This window comes from Eutrigla gurnardus, assembly GCF_963514095.1.
Source record: "Eutrigla gurnardus genome assembly, chromosome: 13".
Classification (NCBI taxonomy): Eukaryota; Metazoa; Chordata; class Actinopteri; order Perciformes; family Triglidae; genus Eutrigla; species Eutrigla gurnardus.
The window spans coordinates 9429342-9453477 of NC_139936.1; the positions used below are offsets into that span (position 1 = coordinate 9429342).

Below are 24136 nucleotides of genomic sequence, written 5' to 3' on the forward strand. Positions count from 1 at the left end.
GAGACGCTGTCAGTTTTTTTCTCACAAATCCAACAAAGTTAAAACAACAATCGAGAAAGTAAAAATATAATACATCTGTAAATAAAATCTCAAATAAATGGAGGTTATTTCACCTGTAATTACGGAAACGGAGTGTGAGTGGGAGAGAATGCAGTTCACCCTAAACGTATCAAACTACACAAATATCCTTATTCAAACGCGTCATTAAGAGTCGGACGAATGTGCTTATCTTTCTATAGCTTTTTAGACGTTATTAAAGTCGGGACGAGGGGAGAGAGGAGCGCAGCGGAGTGGAGGAGAGAGGCAGAAGTGGAGTGTGGTAGCCAGAGGGCGGTGGCATTTCTGTCTCTGCGTAAACGGAGAGAGTGGAGAAGGAGAGAGCGCACGGAGAAAAGCAGCGCTTAGTGGCGACGCAGCAGCGCCGCTGACACGAGTGAAGGGACCCCGTGGCTGTTCCCACCACCTCCCTCTTCTCACAGCTTAACCTGCGCCTTCCGAGACGGACTTCCACATCGGGACTAGAGGCTATACGCTCACCCACCTTTTTTTGGGGTGGCTTTGGACTCGTTTGATCAATCGGCAGACCCTGAGGTGGAGGGGGGCTTTCTCATTTCACCCACCGTGGACCGAGGAGTTGTGCGTGTTTATGCGTGTTACGCGTTGCTTGTAATGGGGCAAAGTGGACAGAGAAGTGGAATAGGACGCGGGGCTTGCAGCCTGGTGAGGATGTGCGCCGCGCCGGGGATCCTGCTTCTCCTGCTGCTCGCACACAGAGGAGTCGCCCAAGGTAAAGCCGGAGAGTCGTCTTATTTTATTTATTTATTTGATGCACTTTATTTCGGAGTAATGGGAGCTTTCCTTCTTGACCGAGATGCGGCTGTGTTGCAGCGGCGGTGTGTGTGTTAGCAGGCGGGGAGGCAGAAGTAGCTCCTACCAGGGATGGTTTACTTTTTTTTTATGTTGCCGTGTTTCCATTTAAACTGAGCCGATGCTGATGAGGGGATGCTTTACGGCGGGTTCGCCGTGTGTATCTGCGCATTTCCCTGACTGCTTCGTGCGCTGCCAACGGGAAGGCGAAACCACTGATGAGCTAATTAATTTGGGACGATCGCAACACGGACGCTTAATTCATAAAGGCTGAGTAATGTGTGAGGACGGGTCCCAAATACTGCAAAAACTCCCGAAGTGCCCTCTCTGAATTGTATAGCCGTGATTTGTTGTTGTTGCTGCCCGGACTCCTAAAGGGTAAATCAGCTCCGGTGTTGCACTTACATTTAAAGTGAAGACTGTGAAGGGCAGGACTCGGACTCCGCGATTAGCCGACTAATACTTGGTCGCAGAGCTCTTCGCAATACAGAGGCGACGCTTCGCTGCTCCGATTGGAGAATTGATCAAAAGTCACAAACACTCCGAGGCGCCAGAAGCGTACAGAGGCAATTACAGGCAACGAACCTCCCAACAACGCCGGGACTCGAACTGCGAACATTAGTATGCTTTGCAGTTGAAGATTAAATGGCACATTAACACACCAGCATTAGCTAGAAATAAAGCCCCCCCCCCCCTCCATATTAGAATAAAAAAGCCAGGCTGCTGAAATGATAAGGTGTTGTTTATTAGAACCCCGCTCGCCCTCTAATCCCCCGGTGATGTACACCAGGCATATTAAAGTGATATTTCTGGAGAGGGACGTGCAGCACACCCTGGCTGGTGTCTCTGGAGGACAGCAGGTCGCAGGCTGACTGAAGCCCCGATCAGAAGCCTTACTTTATACCGTCAATACGTTTAATTTTCCTATAAGAGCTGACTCTCTCTCTCTCTCTCTCTCTCTCTCTCTCTCTCTCTCTCTCTCTCTCTCTCTCTCTCTCTATCTCTCTCTCTCTGTGTCTCTCGTTCAGAACACGTGCCTCGTTAATGTTCATCCAAAAGTCAAATGTCTTACCCTTCTGTTGTTTTACCAAGTTGCCTAATTCACCAGTTTGGTCTCAGTAACCTGAGAAGTTTGGCCTTATGGTGCGTTTCACCCCCTATTATATAATATATTCTAATATCCTATCAGGACTCTCTTTGCTTTGTTGCTTTAATCTTTAGCCTTTATTATATAACTAATATTCTGTCGGAAAGCCTCTTACAGTAAGAGTCCCCGCCAGAATGCAGACAAATTGGTATCAATGCTACTGATTGGCCCAATTGTGCTGAATTTTGTGCAGTAATTGGACACAATGTTGCCGCTGCCGTTTTCCCCGTTGCCCAGGGGAACAGCGTTTCAGCAACACCCACCGATATTCATAATGAGCATTCTCTGTAGGTTTACGGTTAAATCAATACATTGCAATCGAGGGCCACAATTTGAGTAGGCTTTTACGCACCTCTGATAAATTACACCCTGGCGCTCTATTTGTCTTGGGTAGAGAAATCTGATAATTGGAAAATAAAATTGTTGATGTTTTTCATGAGGATGAAACTCCTCGATGTAGTCAGGTACATGTCTGAAAAGTTTTGTCCCTCATGCTGTTCCTTGTTTTTAAAGTTTGTTTCTTCTCTCCCTCCTAGTTTGGGCTTGTGTGTTATGTTGCTGTCTGTTATTTCTCTGTTCCGAACAACTCGACTCGTGTCTCTGAAGTTGGTCCTTTGTGTGTGAGGAGTCACTCCATTAGTTGTTCTGCTGAATGGGGGGGAAACACACAAACGCATTGACCTAACGGTGGGGGAGTGGGTTGCTTTGTGTACATAGCTGATCCTCTCTGTGCATCATCGCTGCCTTTAATTCCCGCTCCGTCCAGGGTCCAGATATTCCTTCATATTGCATATCTGTGTTTCTGTGGGCATGTTGTCCTTGAATGGAAATACAAATAGTTGTTTTAAGCAAATGATTCCGCTGTTTAGTTCTGCTCATGCATCATTGAGTGTCTTATGGCCAGTTGTTGCCTCCAGTTTAATGCCGCTGTGGAATACTTGGTTTGGTATGGTTTAATAGCTGGGTTTGTTTTTGAGGCCGTGACTAATGATGTTCAGGATGATGGTGTTTATGGAAAGGATGCGGGCGCTGCGGTGGATTTAAATCTAATATTGATGAATGATAAGAACCCTCAAATTATCAAACTTTTTCTTTTTTTTGGGGGGGGGGTTATCCCACACATAATGGATTAAATCCTAGTTGTTCTACTTTACTTTACTTCCAGGTCTTTTCTTAAGCTTTTGCTTATGAACCTTTTTTCGCACTTAGTCATTTAATCTGGTACGTATCATCTTTCCTCAAGCTGCAATGCTAGAAACTGTGTTACACTACGGAGAAGTCATGCATGCAGACACACACAGACACACACAGACACACACAGACATGTGCCCATTCAATGAGAAAAGAGTGTTAGTTGATCTCCTCTAATGCCAGCTTTAGTGCATGTGTCCGCCTCCCAAGTAAGCCCCACCCTCAAGCCTCTTGGCCAATTAAAAAGCCATTAGCTAAGCCCCCCTTACATTTGATCTGGAATGAATGGGTGTCAAGATCACTCTACAAAGTCTGAAAAGTCCCCTTGTTTATTATGGCGACTGAGCTGCTCTGTAGCCAGGTTCCTCAATTCAGCTGCTACACGGTGTTTGGTGTGTTTCTGCGTTATACGGCAGATTAGATTCCACAGTTTGGCCGTTTCTGGTTACAGACGCTCATATTTCTGTGGCAGGTTGTGTTTCAGCTCTGGAGCACTCTTCATTACATTGAACACAAAATGTAATTTATTAAGGATAGCCCTTTCACTTTGTAGGTGTATATCTGAACCCGCTGTTGCAGAGTACCTGCAGGAGGAGCGTGTATTTATGAACTTGGCAGCGTGGGGATGTTCTCAAAGAACTCCTGTGGTGTGTGTGTGTGTGTGTGTGTGTGTGTCTTTGTCTCTTTCCAGAACGTCTATACATGGGAGATTGTGTGATTTTTGTACATGTCTGTGTATACTTGGCTTGATAACGGTGCTCCAGCCGAGCTCGCATGGTATTCGGTTGCACATGTGTGTATGTGTGCTTGTGCACGCTCTTGGCATTATGATATTGCCAGCGCTCCCATGCTGTCTCCCATTATGCTCTGATCCTGTCCCATGGTGCACCGCAGCCATCCAGGGTTCAGTGCTTGTGTGGGGGACAACTGGGAAATATTGGAACTAAATAGGCCAATGTGATTGGCTGCGCTATGCCAGCCAGCGCAATGCGATTGGCCGAGCCGGTTTTATGTGGTAAATTCGATGCCGTTTCTGTATCAGGGCGAGAGAGGGGGAGATAGAAAGAGTGAGAGAGGGGAAGGATGAATGGATGAGGAAGGGAGAGATCTCTCTGGGTGGTTTGTACCAGCTTTGATCACTCCACTAGGACTTGACAAGCTGACTGACTGCCACACACACACACACACACACACACACACACACACACACACACACACACACACACACACACACACACACACACACACATACCCACACAGAGAACACAGCAAGATATTTCTGCAGTCCAACAATGCTGCATTCTGTCTGCATTCTCTCTCTTTCTCTCTCACTCTCTCTTTCTGTGTGTGTGTGTGTGTGTGTGTGTGTGTGTGTGTGTGTGTGTGTGTTTGGCCAGGAGTGTGTGAAAGGAAGTCTTTGACTGTCTGGGGTTGTTTTGTATAGAAGACCCTCCTGCTGCTAGCAGCAGCCTACTGATGGCAGATTTCCCTCACCCTCTCTACTTTCTTTTTATTTATTTATTTACTTATTTATTATCCGTGCTTACTCATCCCTACAGTTCATAGACTCCATGCTTGTAGTGTGACCACTGATGATGATACATTTTCCACCCACCTTCTCTCTATCTTTATCACTATCCTCTAGTCTGCATCCTTTGTCAGATGCTGAATGGATTTTACTGCCCCCCCCTCTCTCCTTGCCCATAGCCTTGTATGTTCATCCATTCACTTAGTAGATTTAATGTTAAACTGTGAAAACACTTGGACCTTGCATGTCCACCTACAGCATCTTATATAGGTTTCGCTTGGAACACATAGCAATTAGAGCTCGGCCTATTTCAAGAATCAAGAGCCTGAACGTGGGTTGTTTGTGTAGCGCCAGAGAATATTTCGCAGGCATGTTTTTCTTTGAGGGAAGCAGAGATGAGATCCGACTTAGAAGAAAGAAAGTGTGGTTTTCAAAAGACTGTGTCGACAAAGTGCGTCACACCACTTGCACCATTTACTATCTCTCACTCTCCGCAGGGGAAAACCCTGGATGTAACATAAGAATGCGTCCCCGTTTGTGTCTGCGAGCGTGCGTGTTCACTATAGAGACGGCTGAGCCAGAGAAAAGTGGAAAAAGAGAAAGGGGAAGCTAAATGTTCTGAAACTGACTCCCAGCGTCTCCTGCTGTTAGGCCTAATTCCTTCTAGAGTTTCATGTAAAGATCTGGAATTATGAATTTTTCATGGCCTGCGAAACCTAAGGCCTCATTTGGGACTCTCATTTCCAGGCTTTTTGTTTTAGTTAGTGTGTGTGTGTGTGCGTGTTCTGAGAGAACACAGTTTGTTCCCAATCAGTGGCCTACTATATAGTTCCCACTGCTCCCATGCAGTCCTGCACTGCAACAAAAAAAGAGGATAAACCTTCTGTTTTTTTAATCACAGATTTGAATGTACATTTTCTTAATTAACTTTACAGTCTTATTATTATTAAACCACACTGCAAGCTAAAACACATTCTGAAACACAATGGAATATTATAGTGAATGACCTACTTGATCAAAATCATTAGAAGAAATTCACATTATCGTGGAATAGCCAGTTCACAAAAAAATAAAATAAAAAAAAAGTCCCATACAATTTTCTTTGTAAAGCCAAATGTGAGATGAATTCCCTCGTTGTGGTTTATTTTGTGCAGCCTGCAGCAGGGAGAAACAGGGCGTCTTTGATTCTGATAATAAACAGTTGGGCTCAGTGAACTGATGCCACCGAGTGCCAGGCCACAGATTTTTGCACTGTTGTCCATCGTCTCAATTCCTCTTTCCTGTCATTTGTCCCCGTTTCCCTCACTCTCTCTGTGCTGCTTTCTCTCCTTCCCATCTGCTACCTCTGACATTCTGTTTGCCTCTCTCACTTCGAGCTCCCTTTTTATTATTCTCTTCTTCTGCTACTGTCTCTCACCACTCTGTCCCCCTTTCTCTAGTTAGATTTACACTGCTTAATTAGAGTGTGGCCCAAACAGTGGACATATTGTTGTGCATCTGAACGGGGCCCGCAACCAGCGGGACATTAGTTAGTGTGTGTGTGTGTGTGTTAGGTCACAGAAACATGGTGGAAGCTCATCTGTCTCACACACACACACACACACACACACACACACACACACACACACTGGTCCAATACAGATAGATGATGGACAGAAAGGGGAAGGAAAGAAGGAAGGGGGACAGGTAGAGAAATGGAGCTCCACACCATGCCAGCTGCTCTCCATTGAAATCTCACCCCGTATCTCTCTTCTTTTTTTTAACGCCTTGCCTCTATCCACAGCCGGCAGCTTAGCCTTTTCATGGTCTATATATTTTTTTTATTTGATACCGTAAAACCTCCAGTAAATAGCCTGGGCTGGTTTACTTACTTCAAAACACAATCTGCAACACGCTGCGCTTATTGAAGACACGCGATTACCAGAGAAAGTTTTTTTCTTTCTCTTTTGTGTGAGAAAAAAAAAACGGCTTCTCCCTCTTCAGCTTAATCCTCCTGTCCCTTCCTGTGTCTGTCTCCGACACTTTGTTTGGATTCATGCCAAAGTACCAATCTGCTGCGTCTCCAGATTTTTTTTTTTTTGCTCATGGCGCTCGTATCAAAGACAGGCTGCAGATTTGGGGGATATATGTATCCTTCTTAAAGTATCACCGCAGATTTCTGCGGTGCTAAACCTTTTATGAGCCACGGGACAGGTGTCGCTCCTTAAGCACACATGAATGCACAGACAGACATTTCTAAGTGTGCGCGCGGCGTTTTGAAAGAACAATTCCTCGAGTGCAGACACACGACCAGCAGATGGGTGCTTTGGCTGAGTGGGGTGTTTGTTGGAGCAAGAAAGTCTTATTTGTGTCACGATGAATATGTAATTAATCTGCCATTGACAAAAGACGACGTGCCGCAGCAGGGGGTCCTCAAGGCTGGGACCCCGGGCCCTTTTTGTTTCCACCGAAAGCTTGTTACGGGCATTGTCCTGTAGTGAGAGAGTGAGGGGGAAGAAGGAGAAAAAAGAAAGGAGGGACGAGGTTAAGGGAAGATCTAGAGAGGAATGGAAAGAGTGAAAGAGAATGAAGTGAGAGACGGAAAAGAACTAAACGGGAAAGGTGTTTCTTGTTTCTTTTTTTTCTTTTTTGTTGGAGAATTTGACATTCGTGCTCCATTTTAATAGGAAACAAAGCTGCACTGTAAAAGCCCATTCAACTCCTGGTTGAGAGAGGATTGGGGAGAGGAGGAGGAGGCGGGAGCGAGTGAGCAAGCGGGCTGAGCGGCGTTGGGAAGCCGCCTGAAGGATTAGTCTTTCTCTTCTTCCTATCTTTCACCATGACACTCTCTCTTACTTTGTAACTCTTTTTTCCCCTCTCCCGCTCTCCTTTCCACATCATCCCATTTTCGCCATTTTCTCTCTCGTTCTCTCTCTCTCTCTCTCTCTCTCTCTCTCTCTCTCTCTCTCTCTCTCTCTCTCTCTCTCTCTCATTCTTTCTCTCAAATATCTCTCTCTCCCAACAGTAAATCCCCCCCCCCCCCCCTCTCTCTCTCTCTCTCTCTCTCTCTCTCTCTCTTTGTGCCAAACTGTCTGGTAATCTAGTGGTCCATCTGAAGGAATATGCAAAAACCTGAAACCATAATTACTATAATCACCACTGTAACTTTTTACCTCCAAGGCTTACGTCTGCACTTTGCACATGCGCGTGCACACACACACACACACACACACACACCCACACACACACACACAGCATGCCCGTTTTGAAAGAGTGCATTGTAATTCTGTAGGATGCCGTGAAAAAGGGGATTGAGCGTGTCTTGTAAAAGGTTTTTGGTTGCCTGTTCTCCTGCTGTAGACATGGTGTAATTTACTGTAGTGTAGCCAGTGTAGGCTTAGTGATACAAGAGACACAAACACACACACAGGGGCTGGCATGAATGCACAAAATCGGCGGAAACGCTGTTACATTCAGTTTGAGCTCATTGTGTACAACGGCACGCACGCAAACGCACTGTAGACCGTAGACTTTCATGTGGTACAACAAGTCGCTTATGTCGGCTTCACACCGGCTCTAATAAGGTACCCGGTATATTTTACTCCGGCGGGTGACAAGATTACGTGTAAGCAGTTTGCTTTTGATTCATTTGAGCACAGCATTCTAAGTGGCTAATGAATATGGGCAGCACTTTTGCTGAGAAGGCACGTTTGTGTGTCCGTTGTGTGCACACGTGTGGATGAAATATCACATTGTTATTTTCCAGTATTATCCATGCACACAGCGCTTTTTTTCCTCTCTCCTCCTCCTCCTCCCCCAGAGGAGCACAGGTAGGAAGGCACTGTAGGTGGAGAGAGAGAATAATGACTCTCCACTGTAAAAATCTTGCTTCCTGAAGTCTTTTGTTCTGTAGGGGGGGGGGATCGTATAGGGGTGAAAGAGACAGGGAATCAGAGGAGCCGGGCTGTGGCAATGCTGAACGAGTGGGAGGGATAGATATAGTCACTTGGAAACAGGGACATCAAGTGCGGCAGTGAGAAACGGAGAGACTGCGGGGTTAGTAATTAATCACACAGAGGGATGAGATTTGATGAAACACAACAGTGAAAAGGGGACTGGATCATTTCACTGCACTTGAGTTTACAGTCGTACAGGAACTTTGGTGTTTGCAACACCCTGTTTGTGCCTCTAGGGGTCAGACGCTGTGGGAGACAGACTTGGTCGAAGGGTTAGCTGTAAGTGTTTATTGGTCAGATAATGAACACTAAAGACAAACTTGTCAACATTGTGAGAATCACAGATGACCCAAACTGAGTGTTTTTTCTGAAGATACAGGTAGATGCAGTAGCTTTGTGTTGAGCTGCAGGGCTGATTTTTTTAGTATTCATTGTATCCAGAAACCCCCTTTTTCCTTCTACAAAGGGACAGTGAAGCCGCCTCTCACACTGCCCAAGGTTAAGTGCTAAAGCTGAACTGCTAACACTGTAAAGTCAAGTGTGTACTCGGCTCAATGAGCAGAGCTTCTTCTGGGCTGAGATTAAAAACCCAAAAAAGGTTAGGTAGCCTTGGTCTGTGAGTCAGTCGACTAAACACGTCTGAAGAAAGTTTTTGGTCTGTGAGGTAAAAAGTTAGCATTTAGGTTGTTTTTTTTTGCTTGATGAAAAATGTATCAGCCTGTTGTCTGTGGGTTTGGTTGCCTCCGTCTCCGCAAGTTTTTTGAATTTATTCATCACTTGTTGCCGAAGTCAGACGGCACGGAATAGATTGTTTTTCTACAGGTTCTCCTCCTGCATTACGATGGTGTGCACTTCATACCTCTTGGTTTATTGCATGCTTTTGAATGTGATTGTTTGGTGTGCACAGCTTGTTATGCAGGTTTTCTATAGGGAAATTACTTTAATATTGAGTGAAATAAAAAAAAAAAGGTGCGATATGAATAAAACGATGACTGGTCACTCTGGTGTTGGTATCATATTGAAGGGAAAAGCAGCCAGTCTTGGAGAACTTCACATGAAAAACAAGCTACTTCAGGTATTTGATGTTGGATTAAAATCTGTTTCAAACTAAAGATCAAGCTAAAATGTATTTTTAATTTTTAATCGTGGCAAATTATATATCAGTTAAGAGACACTGAAGGCCTTTTATTAAGGGTCTCAAAAAAAATCCAGAGTCAATTGTTTGCCACCAACTTTAATAAGCACCGAGTCAGCTGCTGGTGCAGATAATCAGATATTACTTTTGGGGAAAGACTGTTTCCAAAGAGGCTTAATTTAAATGGGGTGATGATGAGGTCAATGGATTAAGGCTTTAAAGATGTTTTGAATGATTGAAAGATTTGAGATCTCCTACGGAGTAAAAGTCAGGTTTTATGATGGGTGCTCGCCATTGTGAGTCAGCACTGCAGCTATAAAAGTACAGACCCACTGACTTGTTTTATGCAGTTTCTTCAGATAGGCTATGCTTTGTTTTCATTGATTCTCTCCCACACAATCACGTGTGTGCGTGTGTGTGTGTTTGTGTGTGTGTGTGTGTGTGTGTGTGTGTGTGTGTGTGTGTGTGTGTGTGTGTGTGTGTGTGTGTGTGTGTGCACGCGCTAACTTGTTAGCTGTGCTCCTCTGATCTGAGCCCTCTGGCTCTCTCCGGGCTGCATTGTCTTACAACATTTATTGATGTTTATTGAAAATAAACCTCTGGATTGAGCCTAAAACAATCTCTCTCTTCCCCTATCCTACTCTCCCTGCTTGTGGTATTTTGTATTTCCATCCTCAAGGATTTCTGTAAGGCTCAAGGCCTGCACAATAGTAGTCTTGAATTCTACTGCTTATTTTCTTTGGACTTAAAATAAGTTAATTGTAGTTCATTATGCCGTTTCTTCTCGGGTGTCAGTTGCCTTCAATGCTGTTTTTGATACGACAGCTTGTTCCTATGAAGTGCCACTTTGGTACAAATATTTTGGTGGCCATTTATTCTCAAAAGAACACAGGCTTTGTGATATGATGCAAAATAAAGTAATCCCCCCCGCTGTCATTTATTGACTTGGAATAATCAGTTTTGTGACCCTAAATCCGTGGATGAACACGATGAGATGAAGGGATGCCATAATGACACTCGCGTGTTCCTAACTAATACATACTATTTCACTTTTTTCCTTTGACGGGCTTGTTTAAACTGCAATATTTCATCCCAAATCTGTCAAATTTAAAGTTAATTTAATCTCACATTGACTCCGTCTGGGATTTAAAGGTATATGGATCTTTACACATCATTAAAAGGAATCAACGCTGGTTTAAATGACACATTGCTAATGAAATGTTGCGGTTTCCATCGTGATCTGTGTTTGGGAAAGATGGAGGTTGCTGCTCCCCGCTGTGAACTGATGGCTGATGAAACCGAGATGTAATTATACACGGAAGTCGCACCCACATGCTTGATCCAAGAAAAGCTTCATAATGGCACAGCACGACAAAGGATGAGCTAAATTGGACCCCGGATATGCAACACACAGACATTTCTTCTTTCTTAAATAAGTCGCACTCGTAAAAACGAGGAGCAACGACTGGAGCCGTGTCTTGGTCTTCGCCAGTCTTTTCCCAGTGATTTCACTCCGCTACTTTGATGTTGTAAACAACTTGGTCATAATGAGGAACACTGTTTTTCTGTCTGCAGCAGCACTAGTTTTAATCAAGACAGGGTTACACATTGTTTTCCCAGCATGATTCAGCTCTAATGAATGCATTATATTAATCTATTCATTTCCGGGGCTACGTTACAGCGTCAGATGGCTCTTTTGCTGGCCCTTGTTAAGTATGCCAAATTAACAAATGAGGGCCCGCTGCAGATGATTACATTCATATTTAAAGATTGTAGCCAAGTGAGCTTATTTGACGTAAAAATAGAATTTACTTAATTTCTTTGTGGTTTTGTTTTTAATAAAGAAGCTTTTTTGCCACTTAAGTGCTTTAAGTCATTATTTATCAAACTGAAAAATGGTCTGTTTTTTATTTGGACATTTTTGCTTGAGGAATTGTTTCATGTTTGTGAGTGTGAGCTCTCTCTGTGGATTCTCAGTTGTCGTGCAATTTCTTGGGCCACACACACACACACACACACACACACACACACACACACACACACACACACACACACACACACACACACTGTTTCATTCTCAGCTCAGGACAAAGCCACGGCTTAGCTGTCTTTTCACAGAAATAATAGATAATATCTCTTCCTGATTGGCCCCGCAGCGAGGACAGTTAATTTTACACAACTAGTGGAGCCCGAGGTTTAATGAAGTATATCAAAAGATCACAATGAACCACAGGTGTTTCATTTTTGAGGCTGTGATCCAGCACATTTCAGAGGGCTTTTGGACTCCTGTTCACCTCAGACTGATATTCTTGCTTTTTTTGTTGTTGTGTCCTTTTATATTTCTTCCTCTGTTGCCATCATCATCATCATCTCCCTGAGGCACAGCTGGTGTAGTGGTGCAGTAACACAAACTGGCTCACTGTCCAATGACATGTGGCTCCATCGGCCTGCCAACACACACACACACACACACACACACACACACACACACACACACACACACACACACACACACGGTCTACTAAGAGACAAGTGTCTCTGCCCTGATGAACACCAGGATACAAGGGGTTTCCAGATAGGGCGGCCAACACACACACACACACATGCACACACACACACACACACACACACACACACACACACACACACACACACACACACACACACACACGATGGCAGTGAATGGTTTGTTTGGCAGTTATAGTCGGACTGTGGATAGACGATGTGTGTCCATATGCAGTAGCTGTTGTGTTCTTGGCTGGTTCGCTGCATCCTGTCACTCTCTTGGAGCACGTCTTATATTTTAGCAAATGGGAGTTTACAGAACGGCGGGAAAAAGCCACCTCGTCTGTCGAAGTTATATAATTTCAATTAAAAAGTTTAATGCCTAACTACTGTCTATATCAAATTCACCCAATTTTTAGAAAGAGTTTACCTGAAAATAGGATATTAATTTATGTTTGGCATTGTAGTTATCATAATATGGTGATGTAGCTTACATGTTGTCTTTTCTTGGGTTAACAATATGTGTAAAACTGGTGAAATGCTCCTTTTTTCCCTTTAAACGTATATATATACATTTAAAACTAGAAGTAAGAAACATGTCAAATCTGTTTACTACATGAGTGAAATAAGTCCAAGGGCCAGTCTGGTCTATCTGACACTTTGAGAAGGATTTGAAATGAAATGTCAGATTATTGATATTGGTCAAAAATATTGGGATTTCTTTTGAGTTTGTGTGCAAGTCAAGTTAACATGAACGGACTATCTCTGACTATCCTGTTTTTGATCATCATTGATCGGCGTTACCTAAGCTTGTGCATCTTTTTAGTACAAGTATCTCCATCCTTTGCACAGTTGCATATCCAATGCTCGCTTTTCTCCAGCTTCCTATTGACTCCCATCAGGCCTGGACATCTACCTCAAATAAATTGGTTGCAACTGCACCAGCTGCACACAATTGGAGCATTGTTGCCTACTTGTTGAAAGCCTCTTCATGGCTTGTCCTGTGTGGCAAGTAGCCATCTGTAAGCCATATAGTTAGCATATTGTGCCAGTGACATCATGTGTATGGGGTTACTTTTTCTGTGAGCCGATGAATGAGCGAGAGACTTGAGTCATAGTGTCACAGCTGGGTTATTTCACCACATCAAAGTCACATGAAATACATGTCTGTGAGCCTCCCTAAATGTTCTTCTCACTCCGTGCTCATCTATGTTTCTCTTCTGCACCATCTCCTCTTCACTACCTCTCGTCTTTCTCCACTTTGGTCTGAGTTGCTTCACTTTTCTCCTTTCCTTCCTTCCTTCCTTCCTTCCTGCCTTCCTGTGGGAAAGGGAGAGTTAAACTTTAAACAAAAGGCAAAAGGAGGGAAACTTTGGAGAATCACTTGAAGTGTTTTCCCCCCTCTGATCTGAGAAATGTCATCCACACCCAAGGAACGGTTTCAAAAGGAGCAGAAAGTAGCTGACTAAAGCCAGACAATGCCCACGGCTCTCTCTAGCTCCTCCAAATCCTTGTATTGTTGCTGTGGTTATTTGTGTAGCTTCTTCCTCTGAGCCCCTCCAGGGTTTTTGTTTATCTCCGCTCAGTGCTGAGGTCTTGTCAGAAAATGAGGGCAGGGCTGCTGTTTTGGCCCTAGGTCAACTCGCAACTCACAAAAGTTTATTTTGTAGTGTTAAAAATGAACTGAAAACTCACAGCTAATGACAAACTTGTCAGTTAGTTCTGAGCTCTGATGTTGTTTCTTTTTTTGTGGATGCATCTGCACGTTCAGTCGTTCAGTGGCGGGGAAGCTGCAGGAGGGAGAACATTGCCGAGCATCAAACACAGAGTCGGTACCTGCTGAACAGGCAGCAAGTCACTCAGCTTGACTTGAATCCTGAAATCTAGCTAAAGAACCATAAATACAAAAGCATCTTGCAGTGCCTGGTACCACCTTGTGATGTTTTAACCATGGCCCAATGACAACACTCAACACCATATTGCCTTTTTATGAAGGTGATCCTGAATAGAAATCTGACTATCAAATTCATTTTCTGTAAACGAGCAAAAAGTGATTGAGTAGCACAGCGTTAAATTTAAGTGTGCGAGGCTAAACGTGTCACTCCTCGTTTAATCTCCAGCTGAAAGGCACCGATGTTGCAGGATTCAGTGGAAAAGAGGAGTCCTCCTCACCTTCCAGAGAATACTTTCCTCCACACTGTGCTGCTGTAGAGTTTAGTTAAAGCCCCTTAAGCTTTTAGTTCCATCACTTTTGGCCTTTAGAGCAGAGGAGGGGAGGTGTGTCCGATAAATTATTTACAGAGCGCAGAGTTAAGATAACAAAAAGCTTCAGACTTTCAGACAGAATGGTGCCTTCGGGGTTATACAGACTTTGTAGTGACCTGCGTGTTAGAGAGCTTAGGTGAGGAAAATGTCAAAATCCTGATAGCGTGAATTATATCCTAAGGGGGTCGATTCATTCAAATTACAAAAAGGATATTTTCTCAAGCAGTGTCGAGCCAAGCCGCCTCTCTATAATAAGATTTCTGCTTTCACCTCAAGACAATCGTGGTGAGCTGAATTTCGATTGTGGCACTCAGACAGAAGAAGATAGTCCCTATAAAAACTCTTAAATAGGGTCTGTGGATTATCATGAAGACATTGACCTTGAAATATATTTTTCTTACACAATTTAATTCATCTTTCTTGCATTGGTGAGACTGCAGACGTTTCACAGAACAGCTGTCTCATAACTTTGGTAAAGAAAACCCAAACTATTGGCTTGCTTACTAATTTATTTATGAATTTGGCTGAACTGAACCTTTTGAAGACACTTTTTAATTGAACTGCGCTTTTCCCTTTTTCCCATTATACTTATCATATGCCCTCTTCATTGACGATTGCTGATGTTCATTACAAAGTGCTTTGCATAACATTTTGCATTTAAATGTCCCATGCAGCAGCCTTGGTCTTCTTCACAGTACTACACATCATAATGGTCGCAGAAGTATTTCCTCAAGGAAGTGCCGTGGGGTTTCTGTAGTGTCTGGTCGATCGGGTGGGCTAATGAAAAACAAAGTAACCACTTTAAAGTTGAGTTGCCTCTTGAACTTCTGTCTTTTTTTAATGTGGTATTTCAGGTGAGGCTTCCCCTACTCTATCTCCAGTCAATACTCTAAACAACACCCTATAATCTGTGGAAACAAACCCAATTGTGTTCAGGTTTTTCGAACCAAGTGTTGCAACCAATTTGCCTGTAGAAAATCAATCAAGGCAGATTTACCATTTGCACCACATTGGATACAAACAATGGTTTAGCCCACACACACACACACACACACACACACACACACACACACACACACACACACACACACACACACACACACACACACACGTGCACAGATGACTCGGAGGTCTTCTTAAGTGGACATTTAATCATCAAGGACCGTTTCCTGCTGGCTGCTCCATTGAATGGGTCAGAAACACACACACACACACACACACACACACACACACACACACACACACACACACACACACACACACACACACACACACACACACTGTCGCGTGGCAGTCTATTGATTCTCAGTGTTGTTCTTGTGCTGTTGGTTAAACAAGACAGTAATAATGGAGCAACATTGTTTAGTCTGTTTATTGAACTGTGACTGGCTGACATTGATTGTTGTCTTCTGCTTTGGGATTGGATATACACACACAATATATGTGTGTGATTGAGACTCTGTGGATCAGTACAGCTGTGTCTGTTTGTGTCATGTGTTTTCAGCTATAGCCTTGAGAAAGAGAAGGACTAACTAGTGCAGGCAGGAAACATTTCTTGGTTAATCTTCTTTCACTCATTTCTGTTTCTTCTTTTGTCAGTTTGGAGTTTGGCGCTCAGTCAAGACTGCAGAAAATATGGAAAGGGGAACGAGTGCAGGCAGAGGGCACAGCGAGGACAGAAGAAAGATTTAGTGAGGGGTAAACAGTCACTGAGGTGTTTGATACCACTGACGAGAGGCAGAACAAAGGGAGAACGACAACGAATAAAAGGGAGAGAACAAGAACTAGAGGGTTGCTGACAGAAGGTGGAAGAAGAAGTGAGGAGCAGGTAAAAAAACAAGGGAATCATAGGAGGAAAGGGGGAGATGCTGCGCTCTACATTTCAAGGCCCATATCAACTTCAGGAGCACTATTTCAGTCATATTTCATATCTGCACTTCTTATTAAGATCTGTAAAAATCCCTGCAGCATCACTCATATGTCTGATTCTGAAAATAGAGCTGTTTTATATCCTAGAGCTGCCGTCGGAGTCAAAGGAATGCTTAGCACATCGGGGTAAAATTTGGCCCCGATCAATACATTTCAGAGTTAATTAGGTCGGAGCTATTTCTCAAATATCAAGCTGCCGCAGATTGAGCTTTCATTGAATAAATGTCCCATTTTATTCTTTTTTTTACAGATGAACCCAGAGGCAAATCTTTTAAAGTTAGAAATATCAGAACTTCAATTTTGAGGCTTTCATGCACAAATTAAATTATTTTATTCCTACGTCATAAATGTTGCAGAGCACCATGTAGTATGTGAATAAGTATTCAAAACGAGTGACATCAGAAACTTAAGTGCTTCATTCCTGTGCATTTATGAAGTGCTATCATGCGTGCCTCAAAAGAATGCATTGAGCGCTGTGCATTTCCAGCAATAACAAGCTGATTTGATATTACATAAGGTTATGCCATCTGAAATTTCCATGCCTCAAGCCCTACAAGCAGACATGAATAATTCATGCAAGTTTAATATTGAAATTGGTCATTTGTTTCCATGCCAAAGTACGTCGAAAGGAGAATTACAGAATGCTTTAGCACCCAATAGCCATCACGGTGTTTTGAAATGACACCGGGAGCATCTTATGTTAGGTACATTTTATTATAATGAACAGAGGATCTGAAGCACCTCGGACATTTCAGCGCTCCGCACATCCCCGGCTCAGCGCTTGAATTGGTCTCTTGGAGAGGGAGATGCTTGGTCTGCATTTTCTGCTCTATCATTAAAGCTCTTCCCAGTGTTCTGTCAACACACATGCATGGTTGCAGAAATGTTTGCCGCAAGCCTACACACAATTTGGTATCCATATACATGAGGAGACATAAACATTCACAGCATAGCGACTGCTCGCCCTCATTTCTTATGAATTTAGAATAGAGGTTCAAGTTGTTGTCTTTAAAATGAAAGTAAGAGGTTTACAGCTCTTTTCCATGTTTGAATTCAATGGTTGCTTTTATTTGAAATGTTGAAAATAATCACTATTCCCAAAGAAGAAAAAATAAAGTCATAATATCTTTACTTTGGCAGTTCAGTGAAATTTCAGTTTTAACTGATAAAATGGGCTCCGAGTGAAAATGTGCCACCAATGCAAATGACGTGGCTCGGAGCTGTGTCTTGTTCGTGTCGAGCTGTTTTGGATGCTGCGCCATTCTCTTTCTTTCTCACTTGCTCATTCTCTCATCCTGTCCTCACTTTCTTTCTTTATTTCCACCGCTTCAGCGTTTTCTCCCCTCCAGCCTCAAAGGCCAGAGGCACGGTCCCCAGGGGGGAGCGGCGTTGTGTTTGTGTGCGAGGTGCTTGAAGATATTGTGAATATGCAGAAGTGTCTGAGTGAGAAAGATAGTGAGACTGTAGATTGTGTGAGGAAGGGATTGTGTGTCTGTTGGAGCTAGTTTCTCGTGTGTGTGTGTGTGTGTGTGTGTGTGTGGTGTGCACAGCCGTTCCTCGGGCTCTCTAATTGGGACATGGGTTCTGTCTGTGCTGTGCACCAACCATTTTGATGTAAGTCCCACATGAGCATCGCTGTAAATCTTGATAATGGTATTAAGCTTGTCGAGCCGACCTGGGACTTTAGCCGGCAGTGTTTGCATGCACACACACACACACACACACACACACACACACACACAGAAGGCTGCTTATTAATGTTGGAAAGACCCACATGCACATATACAGAACGCTGTAGTCCAAACTCATTACTGTCGCAGAGACAGACCTTTGTGGCACTTAAGACAGCTTACTACCTGCTATAAATGTATTTCAGAGAGCCATAGGGGGATGTGTGTGTGTGTGTGTGTGTGTGTGTGTGTGTGTGTCTATATATATATATATATATATATATATATATATATATATATATATACAAACTATAGGTGCACTTACAGAAATGCAACAGTATGCTCTGTTGAAAGATAAGGGCTTTATGCAACCAAAAAATGTGCTGAATTTGTAATAAATCAGCACATTGCAGACATATTTGGGATGGGAGAAAGTACTTCAGCAGCAGCTAATTAAAATGCACAGTAAAAGGATGTGACGGTGAGGTATAAAGTGAACAGCGCTCCGTGCTATGGAGCCTGTTAGACGTGTTCTTTGGTTAAAAATGTCACAGCAATAGGCATCGTCCTGACAGCACCGGGCGACGTGCGGACATTCCGGCATGTCTTGATTGGTTGGAGCGGCTGCATCTGTACGGTGAAGGCCCCCAGATTGTTACACTACCTCAGCAGGTTCCAGACATATTGAGGCTAGTGGGAGACATCATTTTGTTTGAAGCCTCTGCCTTCCAACTTTTGTACTTTTTTTTGGAGACAGTTGATCCAAAACAACACGATGGCTGCAACTACCGTCAGTGCAAACAAAAAGGGAACCGTGTCCACGGCTGTTTGACAAAACCCCTGAGCATGTGATGTGAATTAAGGTGAAGCAAGTTTGTGTGCATTGAAAAGGAGTCCATGTCTACCACATAGCTGGCTGATTCTGACACTTTATTTCTTTTGCGCTTCATGAACACACAAACAAGTCTTGAAATGAGCTTAATTCTGACAGTTTGACTACACGCTGCAGTGACATTTTAAGTCGAATTGCAGTAAAGCACTGGAAGGCAATTTGGCTGGTGCATCTCTTTGATGTAATGCAAATGTTTCCATCAATTGTACTTTTTTAAGGCAGTGGAATTACCTCAGAGCAAGCTTCTTAATGTGTTTATTTATTTTGCTTGTGTTGTTGATTTGAAGCAAGTCATGTCATGACAGGTGAATTTTTTTCTTTTCTGACTCATGGGAAATTATCTTCCAGCATAGCAACGCAATTTGGTTTGATATTGCGAGATGCGCATCATAAGTCTACAAACAAACAAACATTTCACGGTGCATTTCAAACGGCACGTAGGCTTGTTTGGAACTATATAAGCAGTCTCTCCTCTTAACTCCCTGAAAATGCAAATGTTGTACCAGCCAAGTGCTGTAAAAGCTAATGAGAGTAATGGGGTCTAGTGTACTCCGTGATGGGCTCGACATAAAGGGAATATGTGGGGGTGCGGCGTACTGTAATATATGGGAATAGATGCCTGCAGCTGTTCGTGCTGGCTCGGTCTCAGTTTATGTCTCCATCTCTCAGAGCAGATGGAAAATATTATGATGCTGATGATAAGGGAGAGCGAAACATGCAGACGACAAGAGAATGAATAAGAAAAGTGGTGACAACTGAGGAAGACAAACAGCATGAAAGGTTAAGTTCCCTTCTCAGTCAGTTAGATCTTTTTCAAGAAGTCATTATTTCAAACAACTGTCAAACAAAGTCTCGGTCCAATGTTTTGCTTTTTCCTCTAATTATTGACTTAAGCGCCGGCTGCAAAAAAAGGGCTGCGCTGTAATGTGAAATATTAAGGACATGTCCCCCTGGGATTTTCATTACTGCAGCTATAAAACAGAGCAGTAATAATGTCTCATTATTATCAACAAAACTCTTCCTAACATACATTGGGTTTCATTGTGTCTGGCACATCGCAACACGCAAGGGTTGTGAGTGCAAGGAAAAAAAAACTTTCCAGCAGACGCAATTTACACATCCAGATACATACACACAAGCACACAAAGCCTCTTGCAGTTCTCCATAATCCCTCTCCTTAACAAATTGTCTGTGAGTTTAGAGTTTGTTAGGGGAAACGAGGGGGAATTTAATCGGCATGACACCAGCAGGGGAATCTAATAAGGGAGACACCAGTGGGGCTTGTTTAACGATTTTCTCCTTTCGCCTTTTTCAATTAGGGTACCTTGCTGTGATCTCTGCCGAGTCTGCCTCTCATTTTTTTTTTTTAAAGTTGCTCTCTACCTCTGTCGGAGTCAATATCTCTGTCTTTCTACCTACCTGCCAGCTGCTCTCTCGCATTCTCTGTTGGGCTGTTTGCCTTCTGCTTGTTGAAGTTTTCCCCCCTCTCTCTCACTGCAGCAAACACACATTAAGAATCTTCAATTTAAATGTAAGTGCTTTCCTAAGAGGATATTCAATTAATTACAAGGTTTGTAAAGTCCCAAAGTGAGGTCAGGGCCGGCACAATGAATTACAGGTCATGGAAAAGCATTCATCAATGAGGTGCATTGCTGTGAGCACTGTTATTAAAGGCAGTGCAGATTAAATACAACACAGGGAGTCCAGTTTGGGAAATAAGAGCTTTTTCGTTTTGCTATCAGTATTTGGACGGAGGAGGATCGGAGCGTCTCTAGAATGAGAGAGCTGTGTTTTTGGTTTTGTCGTGGTAGGGGGGGGATACACAATAAAGAAACTCAGCAGCTAACAGCACCATTGTTTATGTCTTACTCAGTTTATGTTTTAACCACGATGAAAAGGCTGGACGCTTTGCGTCACAGAATCACTTCATCTATTCATAGAAACCGGTTCGATTTGACCAGAAAGGCTCTGCCGTTTTGAGGGAGCTGTCACAGAATCTGAGCAGCCACCAGGATTTCTGCTGCGATCTCGTCCTCCTCCCAACAAACGTACGTAAACGTGAGAAATCAGCTTCATCAAGAGGCTTATAACGCGAGGAGGAGATGAATGGAAGGCAGCAAGGGGCTTTGAGTGATGAAGCAGAGTAATAGTGAGAGGTGTCGAGTTCTAATGGCCGTGCCATACATCTCCATTAACATGATTGGATGTTACTAGTCAGCTGGTAGTGAAGGAGCTGGTAAATGAGCCAGTGATTGTGAAGCATGAGATGGCAACTGGTGGCAATCAGCTAATGCAAGTGTGAATTCGATGCCGCCTGAACTGGTGCTACCATCCATTTTCATCACTGTAGTCCAAGAGGGGGGGGATGTTGGCAGCGCCGAGCTTATCATGCATTAAACATGCATTGTTTATACTCCACAGACCTACAGATATTGATACACAATCATCATCATCATCATCTGTCAAAAGCAATGAGTGTAAACCATTTTAAAATAAATGAAATATCGTTTTGCTTGAGAGCTTCTAAACTGAGCTTCTTCAACCTTCTGACAGTCAGTAGGTCACATTAGTTCTGACCCATTAGCTAACTGGTGCTGCTGCTCGGATCTGCCCCGGCAACATGCCCCCGTTACCCCCCGTCACTTTCTCTCTCCCTCTCTCCCCATATGTACCTCATGTCCCGGAGATGTGTCTTACCTCCGCGTCTGGACTGTCGGGGACGTTTATGTCTCCATTCTGTTACCGTGGGTGATGAGGCATTCTGTTACCCCCGGTGACAGGGCATTGCGTTTCCCCTGGTGACAGGACATTCCGTTGCCCACGGTGACAGGGCCGGGGATCATCAGGCTTCAAGCGGGGAGCGCAGGGCTGCTGTGGCATGTGCAGAAGAGACATGGGCAAGCCAGGGGTGATTGTGTGTGTGTGTGTGTGTGTGTGTGTGTGTGTGTGTGTGTGTGTGTGTGTGTGTGTGTGTGTGTGTGTGTGTGTGTGTGTGTGTGTGTGTGTGTGTGTGCCATAATGCGTGTATGTTCGTGGATGAGCGAGTGTGAAGGTTCGATTTCGTTATTTTTTTTGCGACTGTGTTAAATTGCAACCGCCAGCGGTCCTTACTTGTATACAGCATAATGATTCCATAGAAAAGAGGCAAACAGGTTTGGTGGAAAGAGCAGGAGGCAAGCACTGAAAGCAGTGTTTATTTGGGAGTGTGTGTGTGTTCCTAGAGAAATGGGGAGTAAAGGGCGACGGGGAAGGGTCGCCCTCGGAAACAAAGTAAAAGGGTAGTGAAGGGTGAAGGAGAATGCACTTCACAGAGGAGAGCAGTACTGCATGAGTATGTCCTGCCCTAAATCTCAAACCATTTCCCTAATTTATTCACTACACCTGCTGTTTTCGTCTTAAGACAAAAGGCCTTCTAGGAGATGAATAGTAGCTGACAATTCCAGCTGTGCCTAGCTGTTTTTGGGTCTGATGGACAGTTGAACCCAAGTAAATGGGGACAAATGGGCAATCACATATTTAGCATTATAATCCTTCTACTTGTAATTGGTAGATGCGTTTGAGTAAGTGAGCTTTAGTGTTTGCAAACAGGTGTACACCACTGGCAGACACACAGTGGGAGTGCTGCTATGAATCAGAAATTGGATCCTTGGACCCCCAGCACACACACATGCCATTCCCATGCTTCTACCCTTAACTTAAGCTAAACATCCTGAGCAACAACACACAGGTCACTTCCTCTTATCTTGTAATGTTTTACATTTTGTTTTTGTTTGCAAAGGTACTTTCCCCATCCCACAATGAATCCCAAGTCGATGTAATGATGTAGAGAATAGTGTATTGGTTAGAGTCGTACTCTACCTTCACTTACATTGTTCCAGCCTGTCTGTCTGCCTGAGGCTAGCACAGCTTGTTCCATTACTATTCACTTACCACATATGCTGTTGCCTCCATGGGACTTGGCCTGAGAAATGATATTACCCTCAGTCATTTTAAATGTGATATTTAAAAAAGAATCTGATATCCTAATTATAAAGTTATGAGACCACAGTGTTGGACTCTTGCCAAAGGCCACATTGTGTGTCTTCTGTGGCTGCATTTAAACAAAAAAAAAAAAATCTGTCTCCATATTTTTTAAACCACAGGCCACTTTGTGTGCTTTCCCATTGTTACTAAGTACAGTGTGTATCATTCCTCACAATACTGTACCGGCGCAAAGTTTAGCTCGGCTGAATCCAGGTCACGGAGTCGGATAAGAAAAATCTTGTTTCCAGCCAGCCTTTTTCACTCGGTAGGATGACACAATAATGTATAAATACAAGGTGCCCATGCGGAATGATTATTTTCCTGACATTCATTGAGTGATTTGAAAAATAGGAAGGAAACTCATACTGACAGGGACAACAAGCCAGACGGTGAGGAAGACGGGCATCAGTGAGACGAGCATAAAAAAAATCACCAGACAGAAAAACCTGCAAAGAGAACCAGCTCATTGCATTCTCCATTTTCACTTGAAGAGGAAGGCATCGTAAACTAGAAAACCATTAGCAGCCATTAGGCCGGTGTCAGTCAGCAGCAGAATAACAACCTAGCAGTTAGCAGGCAAATGGTCCACCCAACTCAGGCTGCATGGATGCAAGGAACTCAACTTCCAGCTGGCTGTACCGTAACGCCCCAACGTCGCCTCATATCAGCTTTACACTGCTACACACTGTTACACTCACATTCACACAGTTTCTATGATTTGCCCCTCTTGTTTGTCCTTCTCTCATACTCAGTGACATATTTATTATACTGTACTTGTGAGGACATTCAACTGGATCGTATCTTAAGCTTGCTATTATCCATATGGCCTTAACGGTTTTGTTAGAGAGGATTTTCTCATCTATAGAGAATATCTACTGTATACGAGTGGGATGGTTTTACCAGAACACACACACACACACACACACACACACACACACACACACACACACTCACACACAGAGGCTTGGTTTGAGACACAGCAGGACCCTTTCGTTTGGCTAATTTGTTTCCTGGGCATATGTCATATATTCAGCAGTGGGGAAAGGGGT

At 43.6% G+C, this 24136-nt stretch overlaps 1 protein-coding gene across 2 annotated transcripts in view; it reads left to right on the plus strand.

Moving 5' to 3' along the window:
• Positions 1-377: 377 nt before the first annotated feature.
• unc5ca (unc-5 netrin receptor Ca) overlaps positions 378-24136 on the plus strand; it is a 167504-nt gene continuing 143745 nt past the window's right edge. Inside the window, exon 1 of one of the 2 annotated variants that reach the window (XM_084024046.1) lies at positions 378-787. In XM_084024046.1, the coding sequence (XP_083880172.1) occupies positions 670-787 (118 nt within the window). In that variant the 5' untranslated portion in view covers positions 378-669. The remainder of the gene's footprint in view (positions 788-24136) is intronic. The other variant, XM_084024045.1, reaches the window with a different exon arrangement.